Source organism: Calliopsis andreniformis, chromosome 1 (genome assembly GCF_051401765.1).
Source record: "Calliopsis andreniformis isolate RMS-2024a chromosome 1, iyCalAndr_principal, whole genome shotgun sequence".
NCBI lineage: Eukaryota > Metazoa > Arthropoda > Insecta > Hymenoptera > Andrenidae > Calliopsis > Calliopsis andreniformis.
Window position 1 is genome coordinate 12427425 of NC_135062.1, and position 22970 is coordinate 12450394.

At 42.9% G+C, this 22970-nt stretch overlaps 2 protein-coding genes across 10 annotated transcripts in view; one reads left to right on the top strand and one right to left on the bottom strand.

Moving 5' to 3' along the window:
- Ph4alphaefb (prolyl 4-hydroxylase subunit alpha-1) overlaps positions 1–22970 on the bottom strand; it is a 260485-nt gene that overhangs the window by 913 nt on the left and 236602 nt on the right. For 8 of the 9 annotated variants that reach the window (XM_076379861.1, XM_076379853.1, XM_076379845.1 and 5 more), the window contains 5 exons: positions 4746–5068; positions 1835–1999; positions 822–1009; positions 463–729; positions 18–242 (listed from right to left, as the gene is read on the bottom strand). In XM_076379861.1, the coding sequence (XP_076235976.1) occupies positions 18–242; positions 463–729; positions 822–1009; positions 1835–1999; positions 4746–5068 (1168 nt within the window). The remainder of the gene's footprint in view (positions 1–17; positions 243–462; positions 730–821; positions 1010–1834; positions 2000–4745; positions 5069–22970) is intronic. The other variant, XM_076379870.1, reaches the window with a different exon arrangement.
- Positions 17860–22496, top strand: LOC143180244 (putative helicase with zinc finger domain). Its single transcript, XM_076379830.1, has 5 exons — positions 17860–18210; positions 18513–19180; positions 19341–20042; positions 20114–20629; positions 20829–22496. The coding sequence occupies exons 1-5, from the start codon at positions 17985–17987 to the stop codon at positions 21471–21473; spliced, it is 2757 nt and encodes a 918-aa protein (XP_076235945.1). The 5' UTR covers positions 17860–17984; the 3' UTR covers positions 21474–22496.

A 22970-nucleotide genomic window follows, 5' to 3' on the forward strand; every position in this document is an offset into this window, starting at 1 on the left:
GCAAACCCTTGACTTACCCTCGCGAAATCAAAGTGCGGTTCGTAGTGGCCACCGATACCGTAATTAACTACTTGCAATTCCTCCGCCGTATCGAGGGACAGGCTGGTCATGTCCTCAACGCGTCTGCTCACCGCTGCAACGTGTTTGTGCTCATGTTCCTGAAGCCAGGCGCTCTTGCTAATTCTATAATTCGCTATCTCTAAGGCACCAGTTTTATAGTTCTGCACCGTTGCGCGTTTGAACTGTAACAAAAAAATAGAATTGTTATTACATTTTGGGGTTAATCGGGGACAGTTCAAGGTTACTTCTAGGGCTGTTTTTTGGGGTTGTTCTTGAGGCTCTTATAGAATTATTTCAAGATTATTTTTGAGTCGTTCAGGGTAGCCTCATGGCTACTCTTCCATTCCTCAAGGTCATTTCAAAATTATTCTAGGGTTTTTCAGTGTCATTTTAAGTTCATACCCTGGGCTGCGCCATTTTCTTGATCGTCTCAATCTCCTCATCATATATCACATCATGATAAACAACTATCCTAGGATCCAAATAAGCCTCCTCTTCCTTAAACGGCGCGATCTTCAAAAACGGTATCCCTCGATCGACATATCGACACTTGAGATTCTTCTGAATCTGCGGCGTAATCGAAACCTCCCCTCGGCACAGCATCTCGTACCGCTCCCTCTCCGACATCTCGTCCCACGACTTCACTTTTTCCTCGGTCACGGTGAACCGCTGGAAATACAAAAGAAAAAAAGAAAATACCTCGTCAGTCGAACCACCGAAGAGCAATCGAAAGATCGAAAAATCTACCAACAATTCCCCACCATAAATCGTCTCACCTGCTCGGGGAGCGCTGTGTCGTCCTGCCCGTCCTCCCCGCGCTTCTTCTTCGACTGGCTCGCCTTGCTCTGTATTTCCTTCTGGTAATAAGCCCGGTTGCCCAGTGCCCGCTCGTGGGTCGGCACCAGCTCGAGCAGCTCGTTCGTCATGCTTAAAGCCCGAGCTACGTTCCCTGTACAATAGAATAAATTTCATTAGCAAATCGAGTTATCCCGTGCCGCTTCTCGAGGCACGAAAACGTAGTATTTACACGACCCGATATTAAATTTCCTCCGTCGGGCGAACGGTATTATTAACAAACGACTACTTCTGCAACTCTGATTTAATACAGGAGGGTCGCGGCCGCCATTCGAATTCCCTAGATTTCTCGGTCGATCGGAGGGGCTGTACCTTGGCGAACATTTCAGCGAACTTTCTGGTCGAATTAACTCGACAATTGCTATAGGAAATTTCGTGATAGCAGAATCTCCATCTCTTTTTTTTTTTCGCGTTATAAATCGGGGAAGTTTATCGCCAGAATTTCTTCCCTGTTGTTTTACTCGCGCTTTCCGGCTCTCCGCGTAAAAAGCAAGAAAGATAGGCCGTAAAGAAAGAGAGAAATAGCTGTAGGTCGTCTGTGAACTTCGCAACCGCAGGGCGAGCAAAGGATACGCGAGTAATTTAGTTTCTAATTTATAACACGCGACTTCTACCAGCTCGAGGAATATTCTTCCCTGGTTTCCTAGCTTGTAAATCATTCTTGACAATCGAAAACCGTGAGCAATTGTTATTTTAATTTTCTAACCGAGTTCACTTAAACCATCGTGACTGCAGGTGTAAATCGTTTGCCTAGAAGATGCCTTGAACACGTCCATTTTATGTCTGTTTTATGCCTGAATGTCTTATGACATAATTTGGATGTGTTAAAAATATTCAACAGTGTACGTCTTAAAGGACTTCCAAAATTTAGAGACGTATATATTGTATAAATAATTTTGCAAATAATTTAAATGGCTACCTTGCATGTACGTCGAGAACGCCAAGTATTCCAGTATGTCCTGTTTCGACGTGGTGGCGTTCTGTTCTTCTTGAAGACGGTCCATGGCTTCTTGCATCCACAGAACCGTGTGATAGTAGTCACGATTGTGATAAGACTGTCGTCCCAGCTCGAAACAATCGCTGGCTATAAAGTAAAACGGAACGAGTCACGATCTGGATCGAGAATTTCGCAATCAAAAAGTTATTCCGCCTCTTCTCGCCTAGCATTGTTTGGGCGACAACATTTTTTCGGTTCTAGCAATTCCACGCGATCTATGGGGTGAGATAAAAAATGTGATAGCAAAGGCAATAATTCTTCTTATCAGTGTGAACAGAAGGGAAACGCATTTGCTTTGGGGAAAAAAAAGAAAGAAAATTAATTCAGGAAAAACTTGCAAGGGGAGAAAGTACAGAAAAGTGTTTCCAATATAAATTGATTCATAAATCTGTAGTAGCAAGTAAAGAAAAAAAATCTGCATTCAACTTCGTCAAAATGAAAATCCAGCGACCGAATTCCAAACTTGCTTTCCAGGAGGACGAACTTCCGCAAGAAAATTTATTCCACGATCCGAGCTTGTTTTTCCTCGCGGAATCACCCTGTTCCTGATTGTCCCGAAACTCCAAGCCCACACCCTGTATAATTCATGATTTCATTATCATAATTACATTCGTAATAACTGTCGCGCGAGAAAAGCTATAGGCGTCGAAAAATTTGAAAGTTAAAATTGAAAAACAGATAGCCCGCCCTTTTTCGAACTTTCGATCTTCGTTTTCGCGATATCCCCAAGAAAATCGAACGATCTCGAGGGGCTCGAGAACTTCCACGAGGAAATTTCGAAGTTCTCCGCGTCTTATTATGTATTCTAATTGGCCTCAAACCGTGGAACTTCCTCGGTCCTCCCCCCCTTTTTCGTTTCTTCCCGCCGTCAGCGCCGTTTCAACGAGAAAGCTCGGTTCGTTAATTAATTTCCTGGCGTTTTTCGGGAGCCACAAAGACGAGCTTTCCGCCCCGAAGCCGGGCGTTTATCTAACGAGAAACTTTTTCGACCCGCGAGTCGCCCTCGGTTCCGCCCCCGCGTTTCGCGCAGTTACGGGGGTCTCCTTGACACGAGATGAAAACGTTTATTCCGTTGAAAAAGCGCCCGCGAAGAAACGGACGGGGCTGGGGAGAGATACGAGCTTTACGTGATTGCAATGAAGCTTGAAATTGAATCGTCGAAAACGCCGCTCTGGCCTCGCGACTTTCTAGTCATGCTGATATTTATTTCTCCTGAAACGGTTGCCTGTATTCTTCTTTATTAAATTATGGCGTTATTGAAGGAAATCGATTCTGCGTGGAGGTTTGGAAAATTGAAATGAGTAGATGAGAAGAAAAAAATTTTGAAAATTTGGGGATTAAAGATATTTGAATCGGTCAGTTGAGGAACAGTATGAGTCAAAAATTAGCTGGTTTTATTTTCAAGTAATTTTGGAACTAGAGATATGTAAAATGCATAGAATCATATGTTGAGATTGAATGTGTTCCTAATTATTATTTTGTGAAGACAATCTAAGTGAAAAATCTAAACAAAATTGAATTTCTCTGCTTGCTTACTGTGTAATGTAAATTAAAGCAATACCACATGAGCGATAAATTCAATTTTCTTAAATTTTGACTTAGACCACTTTCAGAAAATAATAATTAGTAGGTCATTCAACTCCATGATGTAGTTCTATACATTTTAGATATACTAGACATCCAAAATTATTCATCAAAAGAGTCCTTCAGTTACAACTCTCTCAAAAAATCGATCGATCAAAAGGCTACACAAATCTACCCCAAAAAAAACAAGCATTTTCGGTGCCCAGTAAAAATACTTTCCAAGTAGTACGATCGATCAAAAGGAAATTAAATCTGCAGAGATCGTTCAATATTCCATCGACCTCCTTTTCGCCACCCTTAAATAATGCACGCGAGTGGCTGGAAGGATCTTATTGACGAAAAAAATCAGTTTCCTATCCCTGGCTGAAAGGGAGGTCTCCCTTGGTAATGCAAGAAGAAGAGGGGACAGGATGGGGGAGATGGTTGCGGCATCAGAAGTCGCGAATTGCTGCGGCAGCATCGCGGAGGAAAATCAAGGGGGCGAGCCACCCACCGGAAACGAGGATAGGATGCTGATAAAGGAGACCGCGTAAATTATTCATAGCTGGAGTCTTTAAGCACAGGTAACATCGCGGAGCCAATATTCCTGTCGATTCGCAACGTTTTGCCCCTTCCGTTACACCCGAATAAATAATTCAGGACAAAAAGCGACGCAGAGCTTTCCACTACCATCCGCCCCATCCCCGAGCTGCTTCACTTTTTTTCCCACCCCCGCAGCGTTCCGTTCGGCGAGCTGGACCAACGCGATAACGGCTGCAGATGGACCGTAATGAATCGCTTCTTTTTCGACGCTCCGCGTTTGTGGGATTCGTTTTTTGCGACTCGATTGCGACGGGGGTGGAAAGAGAGCTTAATTTTGTTGGTGTAATGTCTATGTAAAGAGAACTTTTTCGATGTTGCGGAAGCTAATTTTTTTTTAGCAATCTTTGCCGAGGAAAATTAACTGTGATAATCAGCTGATTAGTTTTTTAATTATTTTTTTCTTTTTAGAGTGTTCACCTGATTGAAACAGTTCATTCTTTTGAGCAACCTTTTTTTAGGAATAGAAAGAAAGATGAAAAGGGTAGGGTCTTAGAGCTGCTCAGCTGATTACTTTGAGGAATTCTTCAGTGCTATGATTTGGCAATAAAAATAGTTACTTTTTTCTCAGTATTGATTATCTATTCACTCTAGATGCTTTTTCCCTATTTTGCCATAAGACACTCTGAATAAAGAATAAAGTGAGATAAATAAAAAAGGATGCACGAACCACTTAATCCAGTGCTATATTGAACTCCATTGAGCACGCCCCTGGCGACCTGTGCGGTTTCGAGTTTGTAAGTGTCCTGGAGCCTCATCAACGCGACAGCGGCACCATTGAGGTCCTCGTCAGTGGGGAATTTAAGGTCGCTGCGCGAGCTGGTGATATTTGCGACGAAAGACTTGCCCACATCCTCGGTTATCAGGTCCTCGACTCGTTTCCAGTCGGTGGTCAGTCTTTTCACCAGCAGATAGGCGTTGATTGGATTCGACAGATACTGCTGAATGTTCCTCGATGCCTCCTCGTGCTCCCTCGCGTAATCCTCCACGTTTCTGCAACAGAGAAACATCTTTAGCTTTCCTTTTCTGTTTCTGTAGAAACTGAAGTTTATTTTGGGATTTAGGTTCCATTTGGATGGGGTTTCTTTTTGGTTTTATAGGGTTTCTGTGTTCCTGTCCATGACGTGTACATGTTATAGAGGTGAATTTTGGTTCTGATATTTTATGGGGAGACGATAGTAGAGATTTAGGGAATTTGGTTTTGTGAGAATCGACTCGATACTTAATTAATGCGACCAGTGGCGCAGCAAGCGAGGAACCACTGATTTATACTCGCCCACACTGATTACTCTTTAATAAATTTAGGAAATCCAGACGACCTAGGGGAAGGAGCCCCAGAAGTCGGGGATGCTTTTTAATTTAATCTTCCGCGGTAAGGGCTGCAACACCCCTTCTTAGTGTAATCTAACAGATGTTCCTCGTGATTCAAGGAGCGTTCCTTTCCCCTATCGTTTCTCTGCGGATGCTTGAAACGACTTTCTTTTCTAGTCACGTTATTTCTTTTCAAATATTTGAATATCGTTGTTAGTTAAGTTATAGATATTTTAAGATTATTCAATATTTATTTAAAGTATTTTAAAGAGACTTTCTTGAAGAAACCGAAGATTGGAAAACTTGAATACCTCGGGTCTTAAATATTTGAAAATTTGAATATTTCAAAATTAAAATATTTGGGGATTTGAATATTTTGAAATTTCAATATTTGGAGATTCGAATATTTGAAAACTTCAGTATCTGGGGATTTGAACGTTCGAAAATTCCTGTATTTGTGTATTTGAATATTTTTAAATTTCAATATATGGAGATTCAAATATTTGAAAATTTCAATATTTGGGGATTTCAAATATTTGAGGATTTGAATATTTGAAAATTTCAATATTTGTGGATTTCAAACATTTAAAAATTTCAATATTTCAGTATTTGAATATTTGATACTTTAAATATTGTGATTCGAATATTTGAAGATTTCAATATTCGAGAAATTGGATATACCGAAATTCAGCCATTTAAAACTTCTACTTATTTCATTTTGTTTACATTTCTCAAACTCTCCCCCTATGATCACAAAACAGCATTTCAACTTCCTGCAACCAGTAACTCCGTCTCGTATCAAAGCTGGCAGACGTCCCCTGCACAAAATTCCGCAATCAACGGCGCCGATTCTGCAGGAAGATTTTCCAGACACTGTTCAGACGCAAAAACGCCTGAACGCGTTCGGATTCAAGCCAGTCCGCGACCCTGGCTCGGTAAAAAGAGGGTCGAAAGGGATATCCGTGGCGGAATTGAATCGAGTCCTGTTGAATATCTGCATGCGAGCCACGCACGCGTCTCTCCAGGGTCGAACGACGTATTATTACGTCCGTGGAAGGGACGCCCCTGGATCCCCTGCTGGCTCCTCCACGCGCCAGAACGATCTTCGCGAATTATCTCTGTCCCTCGCGCGGGGGTGGCAGGGCTCTGCTGGCCCACCGGTTGGTCGTTATCTACGGCAGGCAGTTATTGCCTATTGCGCCCCATGTGCGCGGGGCAAAATAGGGAACACGACTGAATAATTCCCTCGTCATCTTGCCGTGTCCTTTGTGCTCCTCTTTAAACCCCGGAAACGAAGGGCGGCGAGGAAGGAGGGACAGCGAGGATACACGAGGATCGTCGGTCTCTGTTGGAAAACGCGATTCGAATGAAAATGTAACAGCAGGAAGCGACCCAGGATCGCTCTAGCGTTCCAGCTACGAGCAACGCTGCTCTGGACGATGTATCAGCGTTGGGCTACTGTTGAGGAGCAGGAACTGGGTGCTCAGGTCGATTAATGATAATGGGAGCACTTGGACGAGTTGCGTGACTCCCTTGCATCGATTATTAGGGAACTTTTTTATTCTTTAGGGAGGGTTCTGTGTGGGTGAAATTCTAGTAGAGTAATGCGTGTTTAAATTCTAGTAGAGTCGAGGATGCACAGTGGAAGGTTCAGATATTTCAGCTTGGAAATTCTGGGGATTTTTCAGGGAGTTCGAGGAAAAAGATTAAGTTTAAAGAAGGTTCAATCAGGGTTGCTGTATGAATTTTCTTCTTGTATATAGTGGGGGAAACTGAGAGATGGGGAAAGATATAACGAGTGTCTTATTGGTGCAGACTTAGGCTATAGACCCAGGTGAGACCTTAGCAATATAATACAGTAGGACACTCGTTATTCCTTGCCTCACATTTCAGTTTTCCCTACTATAACCAAGGAGGGAACTCATACAGTAACCCTGGTTCCAACAGGTTTGAGTTACACTGACTCCAGAGATGTGTGGAGCTAAAGGGGTAGACCACTACAGACACGAACAAAGAAGGGACACACAGATAGTCCCTGGCAATTCCACTCGAATGTAGGCGTAACAACTCTACCAGAATTTAAATATTCAAGGCTGTACATTTTTAGAAGTTCATTAATTTTGCCGATGGAAATTAAGAATATCGAATGACGGATTTCCCGAAACTGTTCCACACTTTCTGCAACACCTTGTATAAGCTAACGACGCGGTATCAATTGCCTTCCCCGAAAATTCCCATCGATATCCAAGTATCACATTAAAGTACCTCTTCTTGTCAAACTCTTTGATGGATTTCCTGCATAATAAGCCAACTTTCTGCGGGCCAAACGAGGCACGAAGTTCGCGGAGGGTATCGCGTTCTATTCGATCAATCGAGTAACCGTCGAAGGGTTGTGTATCGCGGGTGAATTACGTCGAATTAAAGTCGCGATAAAGCACGGTGTTTCGGCCGAGTTTCCATTTCGATCGCATTTGCATGAGCGTTACCCCTCGCTATCTCGGTCGAACCGATCACGCGAATGGCCCCCTTCTGCGCCCTTACAGCGTCCACGATGTTGCTGGATAGGGTTGAACGACCAAATAAAACGGGAACAGAAAGGAAACACGTGGAAACCGCGTTGTGGGGGTAGGACTAATCTGCATGCATTGGAACTGTCTTCTGCCAGCGAGTATCTGTGTGTTCTTTTTCTGCTGCGTTTGTGTAGAACCATTCCTTTAGCTTCTGAGGATTCAGAGGCTCGTATATTATGAAAACGATGACCCTGTCGATTTTTATCTTTTCACCAAGAGAGTGAAAACATACTGCAGCGTTTTTAATTCTTGATTTAATTTTTGGTAAGGTCTACTCTTTTGTTAATCTCGTTTTTGATCACTAGAATGTGTTCCTGATAAGGAAATAATACAATTTGGTGAGGACTGTTTCTACCCTCAATTTTTCTCCTGTACTTCTTCTCTAGTTTTGTATTCTCAGGTTTCTTTTTTTCTTTACACCACTCCAGTGTATCAATTGTAATTTCTTTTCTATAGATTCTTAGTTGCACTCTCAGGATAGAATCAATCTCTTATTTTGGCATGTAGCTAATTAAGGCAAATGCTTCACAAGCCTCCAAAAGTTCGAATTCGCCAGGTAGATTCGATTTTGCTGAGGAAGATCGAGGAAGAAGACTGACCACGAAGTTGTTGCTTCCAGGAACCTTGGCTAACACCCCAACTTCCGGTAGCGGTCAGAAAGTTGAAAGTTGAATCGCGCGAGCACAGCGGTACTCCAGCTCTTCCGCTGCAGCGAGGAGGTATTGTTAAGAAGATGGACCCCTTGCTTTTCCAGTAATTTAACTTCCAAACTTTGACCAAGACTTCTGTGCTCGAGGATCCCAGAAGCGATAACTCTCCCCTTCGTGCTAGGGTCAGGGAACTCTGCTTCCTATGATTGTAAAAACTGAAACTGCCTGTCTATGTTTATTGACTTTTAGGGGGAGTTCTGACGTTCGAGGATTTGTGTAGGGAGAGCTTTGGGAAAGGGAGGGGGATGAGTGTATAGTCCTGTGTTAAATGATCATTGAGTATCCTTGCTAAGGGAAGAGGAATTATTTATAGAAGATACTATTTAGCTAGGTATGAAGTACGGAGTATCTTTGAATTAAGTGTCTGAACTCTAGAAACCTTCAGCATCTCACACTTCCCTCACCTAATTCACTCATTCACGAAATCTCCCAAAACACTGTACACTAATTTAAGACCTGGATTCAGCCATTCATTCCACAATCAATTCAATTGACTCCTCTCAGTTTCGATCCCCTCGTTAACAACTCCTCCCCCTGTCCCACGAACTGCATGATTAATCAACAACTCGCGGGAACGAAAACTGCACTCACGATTCGCGGCAGGCCACTCATTATTCGAGGCTCATTATTCAACAACCAATTATTCATCGATGCCGCGTAAAGTTGGCCATTAGCTGGTCTTAGTCCCCAAGCACGGCGACCTAATAGCACGGGCCATTAAAATTCCTCCGCGAAATTTTCAATCGCCCCAAAGGCGCATTAAGACCGCTGAATAATTCCGACATTCGATGCAAATCGACCGTGTCGAGCGTTGAAATTTCGCCTCGTTAGACCATGTCGCGACAAGGCGAATTCCTCCTTCGTCGCGATAATATTTAAGCTGGGGGACCGGTCAACCGTGGAAAAAGCAAGAAGATTAGACGCGGAAAGGGCACTTTATGCAAGCCAGGAGAGGCAGCGAGGAAGGAGGACTCGGGCTTAATGGTGGTTACAATTCTAATTAAGATAATACTTCAGCCAGTTTCCTTTCGAGGGAGTCGGGGAGCGTGGGAAAGTCTAGGAAAACCGCAGGACACCCGACCACGTCGAGACTGGTGTCCTTAGCTCCTGCCACGTCTCCACGGAGTTGTCCTGCGGCTCGTTCGCCCTGATGGAAGCAATTAAAATAATGGCGGGCCGCGCGACAACGACCGCCACCTCCTGACGCTGGAACGTGGCTGCGAGCAAGTGGCCTGACTCGTGCTTCCAATAGCCACCGTGACCCTATCGTGCCTGATCGATGAAATCGGGGCGATTTCTGGGAAACGTTGTGTCCAAGCAGTCCAGGGGTTCACGAGTTGATCGTGAAGAAGGCGATATGAAGACGTGGATTTTATGGGGGCTGAGGAAACTGGTCTTTTCACTGGGAACTTGGGTAGGGGGACTTAGTTCAGTCGGGAGGCAATATTGGGAAAAAAGGAGGATTTGTTTCTTTTTATATAGTATGGAGAAAGGCTTCAGTTCGTCTTAAATCTTTATTTTTATGATATTTGATGATTTTTGGAGCTCTCATACTTGAAGGCAATGGTGTTTAGACTGGGGAGTCTAGGGGGATGTTCGTGCTGCTGTTTATTTACGTTCTAAATCTGTCCAATTGATTTGAAAATCACCATAAATCCAGCCAACCCTACAGCTACCAACCAAGGGATATCTCCACTCCGCCAATCGCGCCACTGGCATCCCAGCGAAGTAGATCCTCCGATGACAACCCCGCGACAATCGGCGTCATTAACGCCCCTCGGATAACAGCCACACACCTCCCTGGTGAGACGTAAATCACGATAAATCAACCTAATCAGTACGAATAGATGACGGACGTGTTCGTCGGCTAAGTAGCTCGCGATGTTCGCGCCTCGCCTGGAATTGGCCTTGTCGCAGCCAATCCCAGGATAGAATCCTGTTGGGCGAGTGGCCCGCAGGCCAGGCCTGGCTTAATAATCTAGGAAAGCTCGGCTCTCGAGGTTCGATAAATTATTCCCCGCCATTAGATCCCAACAGAATTATTCGATTAAATCTTGATTCAGCCGAGCCGCGATTCTCCGCGTACATCGGCCGCGACACGTGCTATATAACAGGCCGACGCTTAGGTTTTGCTTCTCTGGGAGCTGCGGTTTGGGATCCTGTTGATCACGATGGGTCCGCTAGAATAATTGACTCGGGAGAACGCGTCAGCTGTTTTCAGACGAGCCTTCAATTGCGGGCATTTTCACGACCTCGCGTTTCTGCGCTGCGTTGAAACTCGCGAGGGGGTTGGGAAGAGATTTAATTGCAATTTGTGCGTCTTTTTTTATCTTTTAGTGGAATTAGTTTAAGTTTACGCTGAGAGTAATATTTTTGTTTTTGCTGCAGTGGGTAAATATCTTTAAATATTATAACGTCTGCTTTGAATATTTGATACATGCTTTATAAGTTTGCATACGCTATCAGCTTGATATCGTTTTGCATTTTTTACTCGTTTGCATATTTAAGTTATCGCATAAATGCACAAACATTCATAGGCTAGTTGTCGATAAGACGGTGAATCGTGTGGAAACATTGAGCACGTGGAAATGAAGTATGTTTGTACATACTGTTGAAAAAAGCAGAAATTGCTTCTGACTAAAAATTGATCTACTTTGGCTGATAACTCAGCCAAAACTGATCATATCATCATGATTTTTTTTTTAATTGAAGCTTGAAATCTTTACTTTAAGATACTATGAGATACTTTAAGATACTATAATAGTATATAGATAAGAATATAATAATAAGGGTGCAGGGAACTTAAAATTGGGACACAGCGTCTTTTAATATAAACTTCAGGCTTCACTTTAAAAAAAAATCACGATCCTACGATAATTTTTCACAGAGTTATCGTCAGACAAAGTTAGCCAATTTTTGCCTCAAATTTTTCTATATTATACTTCTTTTGTAGAGTGTACAATTAAAAAACTTGCATTTTCTGATAATAATGATTACATATACATTTTACGATTATTAAATAAGTATCTAGAAACGAGGTTATAAATAAAATTTTATTATTGTGCATAAAAAAAGTGGGAGTTCGCGGATATCGTGGCTACTGGATATTGCTTTTAATATTCCTAAAGATGCTATCGGTAGAGTTGACATTAATCAATGTTATTACAACGATCTGTCTCGTATTTTTGAGAGAAGCCTTCGAAACCAAGGAACAATTATGGGAATTCGAAATGACGTGGAGACCTGGAAGAAAGGCGGTCGCGATTTAAATTGCAAACCAGCTTTTTCCTCCAATAATTTGCGGTGAAGGAGCAATTATCGCGCGCGGCTGCAATCGTCGAGGATTCGACTCGCGAGAATTTCTAAATGCAACGGGAACGACGATGCTGTTGGGAGCTCGAGATACAGAAGCTGGGCACGGTTTCTACCTGAGGAGAATTCATGTAAAAACAATGTACCTGCAAATTGCAATTCCAGTTCCTGTCTCAGCGAAACCGACATTTTACATCGTAACTCGATTCTTCTCTATTCCGCGGAGAAACACACTGGATATTCGCATCAAATAACAGGCAGAAACCGTATTTTCACAATTTGACTGACGTTATGTATTATTTGCCGGAAATTCTATTAACACTCGTTATAATTATCCTAATTTTATACAACATTATTTATCTAGGGGTTCATGAAATACACGTTGCGTGTCTTGTAAAATAAAATTCTCCCTTGGTTTATTCTGGGCAATATTGCACACCCAATTTTATTTGTGCACGAAAAATAAACTCATGTTGAAACTGTGTAACACAAGAAAAACATAGCGTATGGAAAAACAGAAGACAGGTTCCAGGTGTGAAAATACCATGCAAGTAATAAATCATTTTCAAACACAAAATATCGAAACCTCCATTTGATTTTTACACATTTAAAAGTTTAAAAATCGTGGAAATTGATGCCAATTTTTTGAGAGCTCAGAATGAAGTAAGTTAACGTGAAAACAGTAGATACAGAATATTTGTTTAAACTCGTTAAATCAAAATCAAATAAAAGAGCTGGACGTATCGACTTCGAGACGTGATCTTGATAAAAAGATTATCTCGCAGAAACTGAGCAAAGTTCCATAAATCTCGTTGACCCAATTAAAATCCTCACTAATTCTTCCGCGATAGCACAGAAGCGGCAGTCAAACTATTAGCACAGAGAAGCCAGAATCAATTCCCCTCGCAAGATCGCTTATCTCCGCTGATCTAAAACGGCCACAAATTAATTAAAAACCTCGATAATCTTCCTCCCAAGAGCAGTCGTAATTTCCCCTCAATTAACACGTGGGTCCGTCGGCGGGTCGCTCACGCGAAAGAGTCGCTCGTATTTTATCGTGGACTGGCTCAGGTGATCGAGTAACCCTCAATTATCCCGCGGAAAATTGGAATCGATAAGGCGGCTGATGGAAGCCTCCCTCGTCCCGTCGAAGGAACGAGTTCTTTTTGCTCGTGAGCTGGGTGTCTGCCATGGTATCCAATTACAATTGGAGCCCGCGATTCGATCGCGATATCAACTTGGCGCGGCGGAAGATAGGGACATCCCCGACGCTATTGTCCTCGCCGCGACACAATGGCCGCCGACGCGGACGCTCCTCGCGCACCGTTATCAAGCGTCGCGTGCAACCCCTGATTCCATTCCCATTCCGCGCCGCGCTTCGACGCTTGTACAAGCCACCCCACCCTGATGAAAATTTCACTGGTTGTTTGTTGCTGGAAAACGTCGCTGATAAAGCTGACCCATTGTGCGAGCTGATCGTTTCGACTAATTTTGACAAATCCTGCTGACGAATTCTTGAAAATTGTTGCTGCTCTTTCTAGAGGGTTAGTAAATACAGAATGGAGTTTTGGATGATCCGTCTCCTGTTAGCCCTGCGTTATTGATGAGCAATGATAGTTACTCCTGTTTTCACTTTCTAAATGGGAATGTGAATTCGTTAGGATTACTCATAGTTATATGAGGACTCTGGTTATTTTTTCTGGTTTGGTATCAAGAGAAGGTTACCAGAAGAGCATACCCTCGATATTAAGCAATTTTTATTTAAAGCATTTTCTCATGCAATAAATTTTTCAAGGAAAATTCAAGGGATATAGTTGGAAGACTCACCCTGTATTATATTATAAAGTATAATTGCTCTATGGTGTTTCACACACGCGGATCCAATAATAATTTATGATAGTCATCGTGGAACTGTAAATATAGAAGTAGGTACCTGGTTATAGTCTGTCTTTAATGAGTTTAAGTATTCGATCTTTGGAGTGTTTGGGGTCTTTGGAGATTCTAGAGTAGGTTCAGTGTCGACCTAGGTCGTGCATCTGGTCGCAGGGGTAGGTCGAAAGGATGTATTGATCTCGCGCTGGACCCGCTGGGGGGTTGGTCACGAGTAAGTGACGAGGTGTCGTATAAATTACTGGAATAAACGAGCCAGGTGTGCTTGACTTTCCCCCTTCGCGCGACAACGTTCACCTGACATCCACAGCTGCGGCGAAGTGCGACAGGCTTACATCCACCGGTTGGGATTGGTCCACTTGTTACCACGGTAGAAACCAATCGGGGCCTGGACGCAGTCCTGAGTGTCAGTAGGACTGTCGCTGCTTCGTCCAGCTAGGTCCTAATGACCTTCCTCGGTGGACGATAACGATCCACTGCCACGTTTTTCACCCTCTCTTCTCCACGGTTGTTCATTAGTCACACTGATCTGTACATATTTCACGTGGTATGGTCCTAAGCTGTTGTTAGTAATAGTGTTTGAAGTATGTTGTCTGAGAGAACGAATCATGTGCGCTAGGTGCAGAATAGACGTAATATTTTTGTGGGATTTTCTGTTACATGCTCTGCAATATTGATTTCCTAAAACAGAATTGATTTTTTGAGCGTGAGTAATGGTCAAGAGTTACAAATGGTTAGGCCAGACAGTAGTCCAGTGGTCAGAGGAGTACCCCTTGGGATGGTTTGGTAAGGGAAGACAGCTCAGAAGAGAGAAGAGGGGAGAGTAGAGCCCAATAGATGGGAGAGTAGGGTCTATTAGGGTCCACTAGGGTCCACTAGGGTCCACTAGGGTCCACTAGGGTCCACTAGGGTCCACTAGGGTCCACTAGGGTCCACTAGGGTCCAGTAGAGGAGAGAGTGGAATTCAGTGGAGCCCAGTCCAGTAGAGTCCACTAGAGGGGAGAGTGGAATCCAGTGGTGCCCAGTCCAGAAGAGGGGAGAGTAGAGTCCACTAGAGTCCACTAGAGTCCACTAGAGTCCACTAGAGTCCACTAGAGTCCACTAGAGTCCACTAGAGTCCACTAGAGTCCACTAGAGTCCACTAGAGTCCACTAGAGTCCACTAGAGTCCAGTCCAGAAAAGAGGAGTTCCTCCCCAGGGTCAGGACCTTCCAGACCCGCCGGAAGCCCCAGCGCGAGTGAGACACTCGCGCTCCTCCAAGGGTACTTATACCCACTGACTAGAAGTGGGGCAGCCAATGAAATGACTTCTTTGGTGGTGGGAATAGTAGGATAAATCGAAGGAAGCATAATTTGCGAATGATTGGTATTTTCCATAAAATAATTATTAGAACAGCAACTTCTGCTGCACATATTGTTAATAACAATTGTATGCAGTGATTCATACAAATTGTTAACTAATGTAATTATTAAATAATGAAACATGGAATAATTTTCTTGTTTAGCAATGTTTTATATTTCCTTTTATTTTCAATCGTTCATCATATTTTTTATAAAAATACTTATTGTTTACCCCTTCCCCTAAATGTTAATATTTTCTTCTCATTAGCATAATCTTCAGAACGAATTAAAATATCACATATCCCCCAATGAATTTTGCATAAATTATTCAACCCGTACCATATTATCTCAATCTTCAACCAAAAAATAAAACACTACCACCTTCGTTCGCGTGACCCACCATGCACCCTGCAAGTCCTTATCTCTCTAAAACAAGGAAGTTCTTCCCAACAAGCAATACCCCTGCATGTAAACACGAATAGTAAAGGAACAGGGAGCAGAAAAAGCTGCTTTCTAATAACTGACCGATACTCCTTGCATTTGCATTTGCAAGTCGCGAGCGGGGCCGTGTGCCACGACACGAGAACTCGATTAAAAAGCTGACCGAACCTCACCCCCAACCACCCACGTATCCGTGCACGTTTGCATCGCGCCACAGGGACATGACAGAGGCGCGATAACGACGGTTCTTTATATTCTGCCTCCGTCCAATAACGAATCCTCTCGTTAGCGCGATTTCAACGTTTTCGTTCTCGTTCTTCGCCACCCTCGACGCTCCCCGACAACCCTGTTTTCGATGACGCTGGACGCTCGACTCCACCCTTCGATTTTTCTCGCCACTCTGCCTGTATAGATTTTAATTAGCGATATACGCGCGCGAACCGCGAGTGATAGCGGTTCACTCCAAGCTCTCGTTTCTTCTGCACCTTTCCATAACTTTGTTTTTACCCCCTTACACTTTTTTATTTCCCCCAATTCCATTCTTCTACTTGCTCCCCTTCGTGCTTTCACGAAAAATGTTATGACAACGGTGACTGCTCGTAATTTAGGCTTATCGCGAGACACCTTTCAGCGCTGCTTCGTCAGGGTTGTTGGGATTTCGTAGATTGAGTCATGAAATTTGAATATTCGAAAAATTGTAAAGTTTGAATGCTGTTGTATCTGAATATCTCAGACGCTGAATATGGGGAACTTTGAATACTTGAGAATTTAGATATTTAAGTATTGATAGTTTGAGAATTCAGTGATGGTATCCACCTCACAAAATTTTAAAACTGGGTCTATACTACATGTTATACACGGTGAGTCACGTAACTATCACCTGAATTTTCTGGTAAACTATTTTTTATATCAAAAAGTGTTTTAAACAAAAGCTATTTGGTTCTGATAGGAATATACCAAAGAGGAGCATAGTCTCGATACCAAACGACTTTCACTTGAAGCATTTTTTCATGTAACAAATAACTTACAAGACAATTCAGGTGATACAGTACGTGACTCACCCTATACAACAATGTCATACAACTTCTTGGAAAACAGAAAAGAGACATATGTATAACATCTCTCTTTTCTACTTTCTAAAAAGTTATATAAAATGTAGTGCAGACCCACCTTAAGTCAAGCATGGAGAGATCAGCTAATTAATCACATGGATACTTATTTCCATCCCCCATTAAAAGTCAGAGAACGATCCATCAAAAATAGCAAGCGAGCAGTGAGCAACCACCTCGTGAACGTAATCGCAGGGCGACACAAACAGGGGGAGAAAAACGATCAGCTAGGGGAGAGTCTGACTACGAACGGTCCTCTTCTCCTAGCACGCAATCTCGTGGAAATTCCATGGAAGATTCTCATGTAAATCGCGCTACGTTATCGAACCACCGGAAGTGGCTAAATGACGATCGCCATTATCCTGCGGCCTTGCGAAGGGATGGTCTGGAAGAGATAGTGGGAGAGAGGGGGGGAAGGGAGGGAGAGACGAAGGGGTGGCTGAAGAGTCTCGACGCGCGAACGGGTGAAGTGCAGACGGAGGAGTGGGATCGCGGTTAGCCCCGATGGGTTGAAAGCTTTCGAATCGTCGACCATTTCGTGCGTTGCACGAGGCATTCCCCTTGATACCAGGCTATTCCATTTACCTCGACACAGCGAAAGGGACAGGGGAAGAGAAAAATGCCAGGGAGTCTGACAGTCACGGAGGCTGACCAGCTTTGCAGTCACGAGATAAACTATTTGTTTTCGAATTCTCCCCCAAGGGAAATTTAGACAGAACGTTCGCTTTCGGTGCATGAAAAGGCACTAAGGTTTCATTTACATTCAGCCTAAAAATTGTTGTAAAATCTACACTAAATTTCTTTTCATTTTTAATCCTCTGTACCTGTGTTAATCTATAATCAAATACAGTTTTTCAGTGGCTTCTAATATAGGTTATCTTTCAATTATTTGAAAGATATTTGTTAATAGGTATTATTGAATTCTTAGTTACTTCTTCTTATCTGTCGATAAGGCTGCAAAATGCACTCGAGTGTGGCAGTTCTCGCGAGATGCCGCGGACAGCATTTCAATTTGTCGCGCGCATGTGCCACGCATGCGCGCTACGCACAGTGGTCTGACAGTAGTTCTCAGCGTCGCGGTCCGTTGTAGTTCGATGCGGGAGTGTGTAATCGAGAAATGCTTCTAATTGCCACTGGAAAAGCGTGAAAATTCGTGTCCACGTTGCGATGTAGCGACTAGTGTTACAAAGTTTGTAAATGCTTGAAGTTTTATATAGTCGACGATCATGGCTAGTCATGGTTCGGTTAGAGACGATAGAGAGGTTATGCTTTTGTTTCCATCTGGCATCGCGGAGAAAGTACACCGCGACTGGATCGAGTCGGCTAGCCCCGAAGGAGTTATTACTTGTAAAGGAACGGAGGATGTGTCAATTTTTCCCGACAAATGTCTGTGTTGTCGAACGACCAACAGTAATGTCACATTTTGTTGGACCTTTCAGATCTTGGCGCGTGGTAAGTGCCGCTATATTTTATTCATTGATAGAGTTGTTTTCATTCATTTGTTTTGGATCTTATAATCGGTGTATAGATATATTGTTTGTAAATATCATAATGAAATAATAGGCAATTAATTCGTTCCTGTGAATGGAATCAGTTGATGTGTTTTAAAAAATATTTGTCTACTACAGTGATAGTATACTTTTTCATTGATTTATGTTGAGTTTCTAAATTCATGAAGCATTGTGGTATAGTTGGTAGTGTGTCATGTTTTTGTGTAACACAATGGAAAACATAGCTCTTATTACTTCATCCAGGTAAAAAATTACAAAGAGTAGCATTGACTTTGGATCGCAATCGCAAGAATTTTGTTTTGAAATCAGTGTCCACAAATTACAGTGAAATTGGGATCGCAAATGGTCAGGAATGGTATAACACAAATGGCACAACGAGTAAAAGTAACCAAGTATATTTTGTTAAGATCGCCTTTGCTGCTAATCAGTATGGCACGTATAGACAGAATGTCATTTTTTATTTTGGAGAATATCCTGTGATACTCCAAAGACTTTGTATGGATTGTTTACCAATGGAAGATTTATCCAGAATCAATGAGGCCACAATATATCAATTTTCTCAGAACCCAAAGACATGGGTCAATGAAGCAAAAGAAATTTGTAGATTTCAATCGCCATTTGTACAGCCAAAAGATTTAAAGGAAGAGAAATTGTCTATGATATATCCATACCCTGACAAAAACAACTTTTTCTTAACTCAGGAGACTCTTACCGATGACTGTTTAACACCAGAGAATTATAGAGGCCGCCTTCATGAATTAATTACTGTGGAAGAGTTAGCTAGGCACGAACAAATTACCAGATACAATGAAATTACATACATGCGTCTTATTTCTCATTACATTTTGACTTCTATGGGTGATGCATCTACTATTGCCAAATATGCACCACCTGGTGAGCTCTTTGCTCAGGTGCGAATATTATTAGCAATTTTATATTTCTTTTTCTTTCTATACTTTTCTCATACACTGAAAGATTATGTCCATTTAGTATTAGTTCTACAATTTACTGTTAATGTATTTGTTCTGCAATTTCGTTCCCAAAAAACTGTATGATGAATTTTTATCACAGTTGCCACTAGACCGCAGTATCTCAGAAGATACAAAAAGCGGTAGGCTGTTCCTGAGAAGTTGCAATAGTGTACTTTTCAAGTGCATGTCCTCTGATTCAAAGTCATCCACAATATTCGAAGCTCACATAGAGGACAAATGTACACAAACAGTATACATCAGACTGTCGAAAGACTGTGTAAATGCACTAAACTTGATGGCCGACACAGATCTGCAAATACAAGTACAATTCGTGTTAAACCGTTTGCCTTTTTGCGAATGGCACAAAGCTATAGACAGTCTTCCAGACGTAGGACTAGTTTTTGTAGACAAGGTTCACATGCAAATGAAGGAAGCAAGTATTCTAGATGTATTGGAAATAGACATGATGACTTTCAAGCGAACTTGGGACTGGCTCATATTGAATCCTCTACTGAACACGGAACAGAAAAGGGCTGTAGCTATTATGACAGCCTCAACAAAGATTTCTTTGCCACCGATTCTTTTACTTGGTCCATTTGGAACAGGCAAAACATTTACCATGGCCCAAGCTCTTCGTATCCTCCTTACCCAGAGCAGTGAAAATAAAATCCTTCTATGCACTCATAGCAACAGTGCAGCTGATCTATATGTCAAAGACTTTTTCGACGTTTGGTACAAAACAGATGGTTGTCCACGATTGAAGCCAGTCAGGATCTTTTACAAAGGTCGAGCCAAGAACACGGTACGTTATCCAAGGAGATACCACTGCTCGCTCATCAAGACACTCCTCTCGACCTTATTGCCCGATTTCAGGTGCACCCAGTGGTCCAGCAGTACAGTCTCATGAGCGATAACGGAAGGTTCCGAGACCCAACCAACGAAGACCTCCAAGACTGCGGTTTAATCGTGACCACCTTAGCCACAGCTGGTTCACTGACATGCCTGAACCTATCGTTCACTCACATAGTGATAGACGAAGCTGCCCAGGCGCTAGAGTGCGAAGTTCTGATACCACTGTCACTGGCTACGCGACAGACTCGTTTAATTCTGGCTGGCGATCAAATGCAACTCGCCCCAGAAATTTATAGCGACTTGGCCAGCGAGCGGGGTCTAGGCATAAGCCTACTGGAGAGGATCTACGAGGTGTATCCGCAATTGCATCCTTGCAGGATCCATCTCTGCCAGAATTATCGTGCCCACGAGGACATAATTAAATTCACGTCCGAAATGTTTTACGATGGGTGCGTGATGCCTGGGAGTAATTTACTGATGAAGCATCCTGTCCTGAGCCCTTTGACCTTCTACGCTGTTCAGGGCGAGGAAACACAGGTATATTCATCAGAAAATAGTTGTAGATCGCTATCTCCAGCTAACTGTACCTTCTATCCTCATTTCTTTCCAAGAACATGGATCCTTAGAGGCAGTTCCTGAATCTTCCCAAGAAACTCCCAAGTAACTAGTCACTCCATCAGTGTTCCCCTCATTAGTTAGAACTTCTTTTCAACATAACACCTTTATCTGTCCACAGGACATTCACTCGGTTGGCTACACTCATGCTACAGAGGCGTTCGAGATAGTGAATCGCGTGGTGGAGCTTAAAAACAGCTGGCCCGTGGACCGATGGGGGACGTACGGCGAGGGATCGATAGGCGTGCTCGCTTATTACGCGGAACAGGTGCAGAGGATACGCGCGGAATTGCGGAAGCGCAAGCTTCCCGACGTGTCTGTCGAGAGGGTATTGAATGTCCAGGGGAAACAGTTCACCGCGGTTTTCATCAGCACTGTTCGGACCAGGAACTGCTGCAGATACTCTGCGGAGACGAATGTGAAAGACTACGGGTTCCTGACGAATCCGAGGCTCCTGAACACCGCCATCACGCGGGCGAAGTGTCTCGTTGCGGTGGTCGGCGATCCAATCGCGCTTCTGACGATAGGATCCTGTCGGAAGCTCTGGCGAAGGTACCTGGAGCTCGCTGATCTCCATGGCATAGACTGGGAGACCCTCAAGTACCATTTGAGTTTAGTGCCAGAGCTTCCATTGGCTACTCCACTCAACCCACTGGCGAAGGAGTTTGTCCCGAGGAACCAGCAACAGCCCTACCTGATCGAGTACGTGTCTGTGCCGATGATGTACCCGGTTATCCATTGTCCTAATGGCTGGACGCAGTCGTAGGACACTGTGAGCGGTGGCTAGGAGAGTGACACTGTACTGGTTAGTTATCGAACTGATGAACTGAGTGCAGGATCGCGTGCGGCATAATTTTTGGAGAATAGTTTGAGCGGATGGTTACAAAAGCTGCGATCCTGCGATGTGTGGTGAAGAATGCATTCAGTGGATATTTAATTTTCGAATTCTAAATGAGAGTTTCTAGGATTTGGCTCTGTGTGTCTTTTCTAAAACAATTGGGTGAATTTGTGAATATATATTAAAATTGCTCGCTTTACATCTGTCAAGGTATAATACTTTTGAACTCTCGAAGGGTTATCTTTGCGTTTGATGAATATTGCTTTTTTTATTCCTTGATTGATCCTTTCTTTTTCACTTAGCTGCAACTCAATCGAGGATTTTCCTAAGCTTTCCTAATGAGTTTTTAGTTTTTGCTGAGTGTGCAGTATTGTTATTTGCTTCTGCTTAAGACGGTGTGCTTGTTGTCTCTGGGCGATAGGATTTATACTGTGAACGCGTTGACCTCAACTTTCAAAGTGTTTTATTTTGACAGTATTTTTTCATTATGAGCTCCTCACATTTTTCCCATTCCTTGCAATTATTCTACCACGTTTTGCACTTTCGTTAAGCTAAGAAGTTATCAGGAAGATGATCTTATTCTCTATAAGCTCGTTGATTTTATACATACATGGTCATTGTTACTGTAATCACTGGGAGCGATATAGTGAACTCCAGGGACCGTCAAACCGTATTAAAAAACATATTTTTTTTTAATAAAAGAAATCGATATTTTTATCTCTAACATTTTGTCTTCTGTTAAGACTTCGCTATATCTCTTCCACCGCTAGCTTTTTCGTTATAATTTCCAGAAGATAAATTTTTCATCCGTTAATACTCAAATTAATTTTCTTGCTTTACAACGAATCATTTGCACACTTTGCCGAAGAACTTTGTCGTCACCGACTTTGTTATCTCTTCACGAGACTACAATCGCTCCTCACTGAATGGGACAAGATTTTTGTGATCACTTTATACATGAATAGATATACATATACACACATATATAAAAATACATATATATATATATACACACATATATTTTCCTCGTAGCAGAGCTCGAGACTGCTCGTCGTTCTTCGCTCTCTGTGACTTTACATTTGTATGAAAGCCCTTGAAATAAAGAAAATGTCTACCTGTACACACATTCTCGTCCTTGTGGTTTTCACGCCCGCAGGAAGAGTCAAATGGTCACCGACGACCGTCTCGAATGGGCCGAAAAGGCGAGGCGGAGAGTGAAAAGTGCTGAGCCCTTTTGAAACGCCGCGTACAGCTTCAGTTTCGCGCGTCGAATGAATAAGGCCGACGACCGACCCGAACAAAGCCCGCGCTCCGTCTGCTTTTATTTCGATAATTAAGAACCACTCTGGCCCGTGTTGCGAGGAAGCATCTTTCGAATAAGAAAAACAAAAGAAAAGGGAATAAAATACTGCTCCGCGAGGAACT

What these genes read in the sequence shown, in the direction of transcription:
- LOC143180244 (XM_076379830.1), top strand. Translation starts at nt 17,985, where the DNA reads ATGGCTAGTCATGGTTCGGTTAGAGACGATAGAGAGGTTATGCTTTTG. An exon ending in CTTTCAGATCTTGGCGCGTG is followed by an intron (nt 18,211 to 18,512) that starts GTAAGTGCCGCT and finishes TACTTCATCCAG; the next exon opens with GTAAAAAATTACAAAGAGTA. An exon ending in AAGGTCGAGCCAAGAACACG is followed by an intron (nt 20,043 to 20,113) that starts GTACGTTATCCA and finishes GCCCGATTTCAG; the next exon opens with GTGCACCCAGTGGTCCAGCA.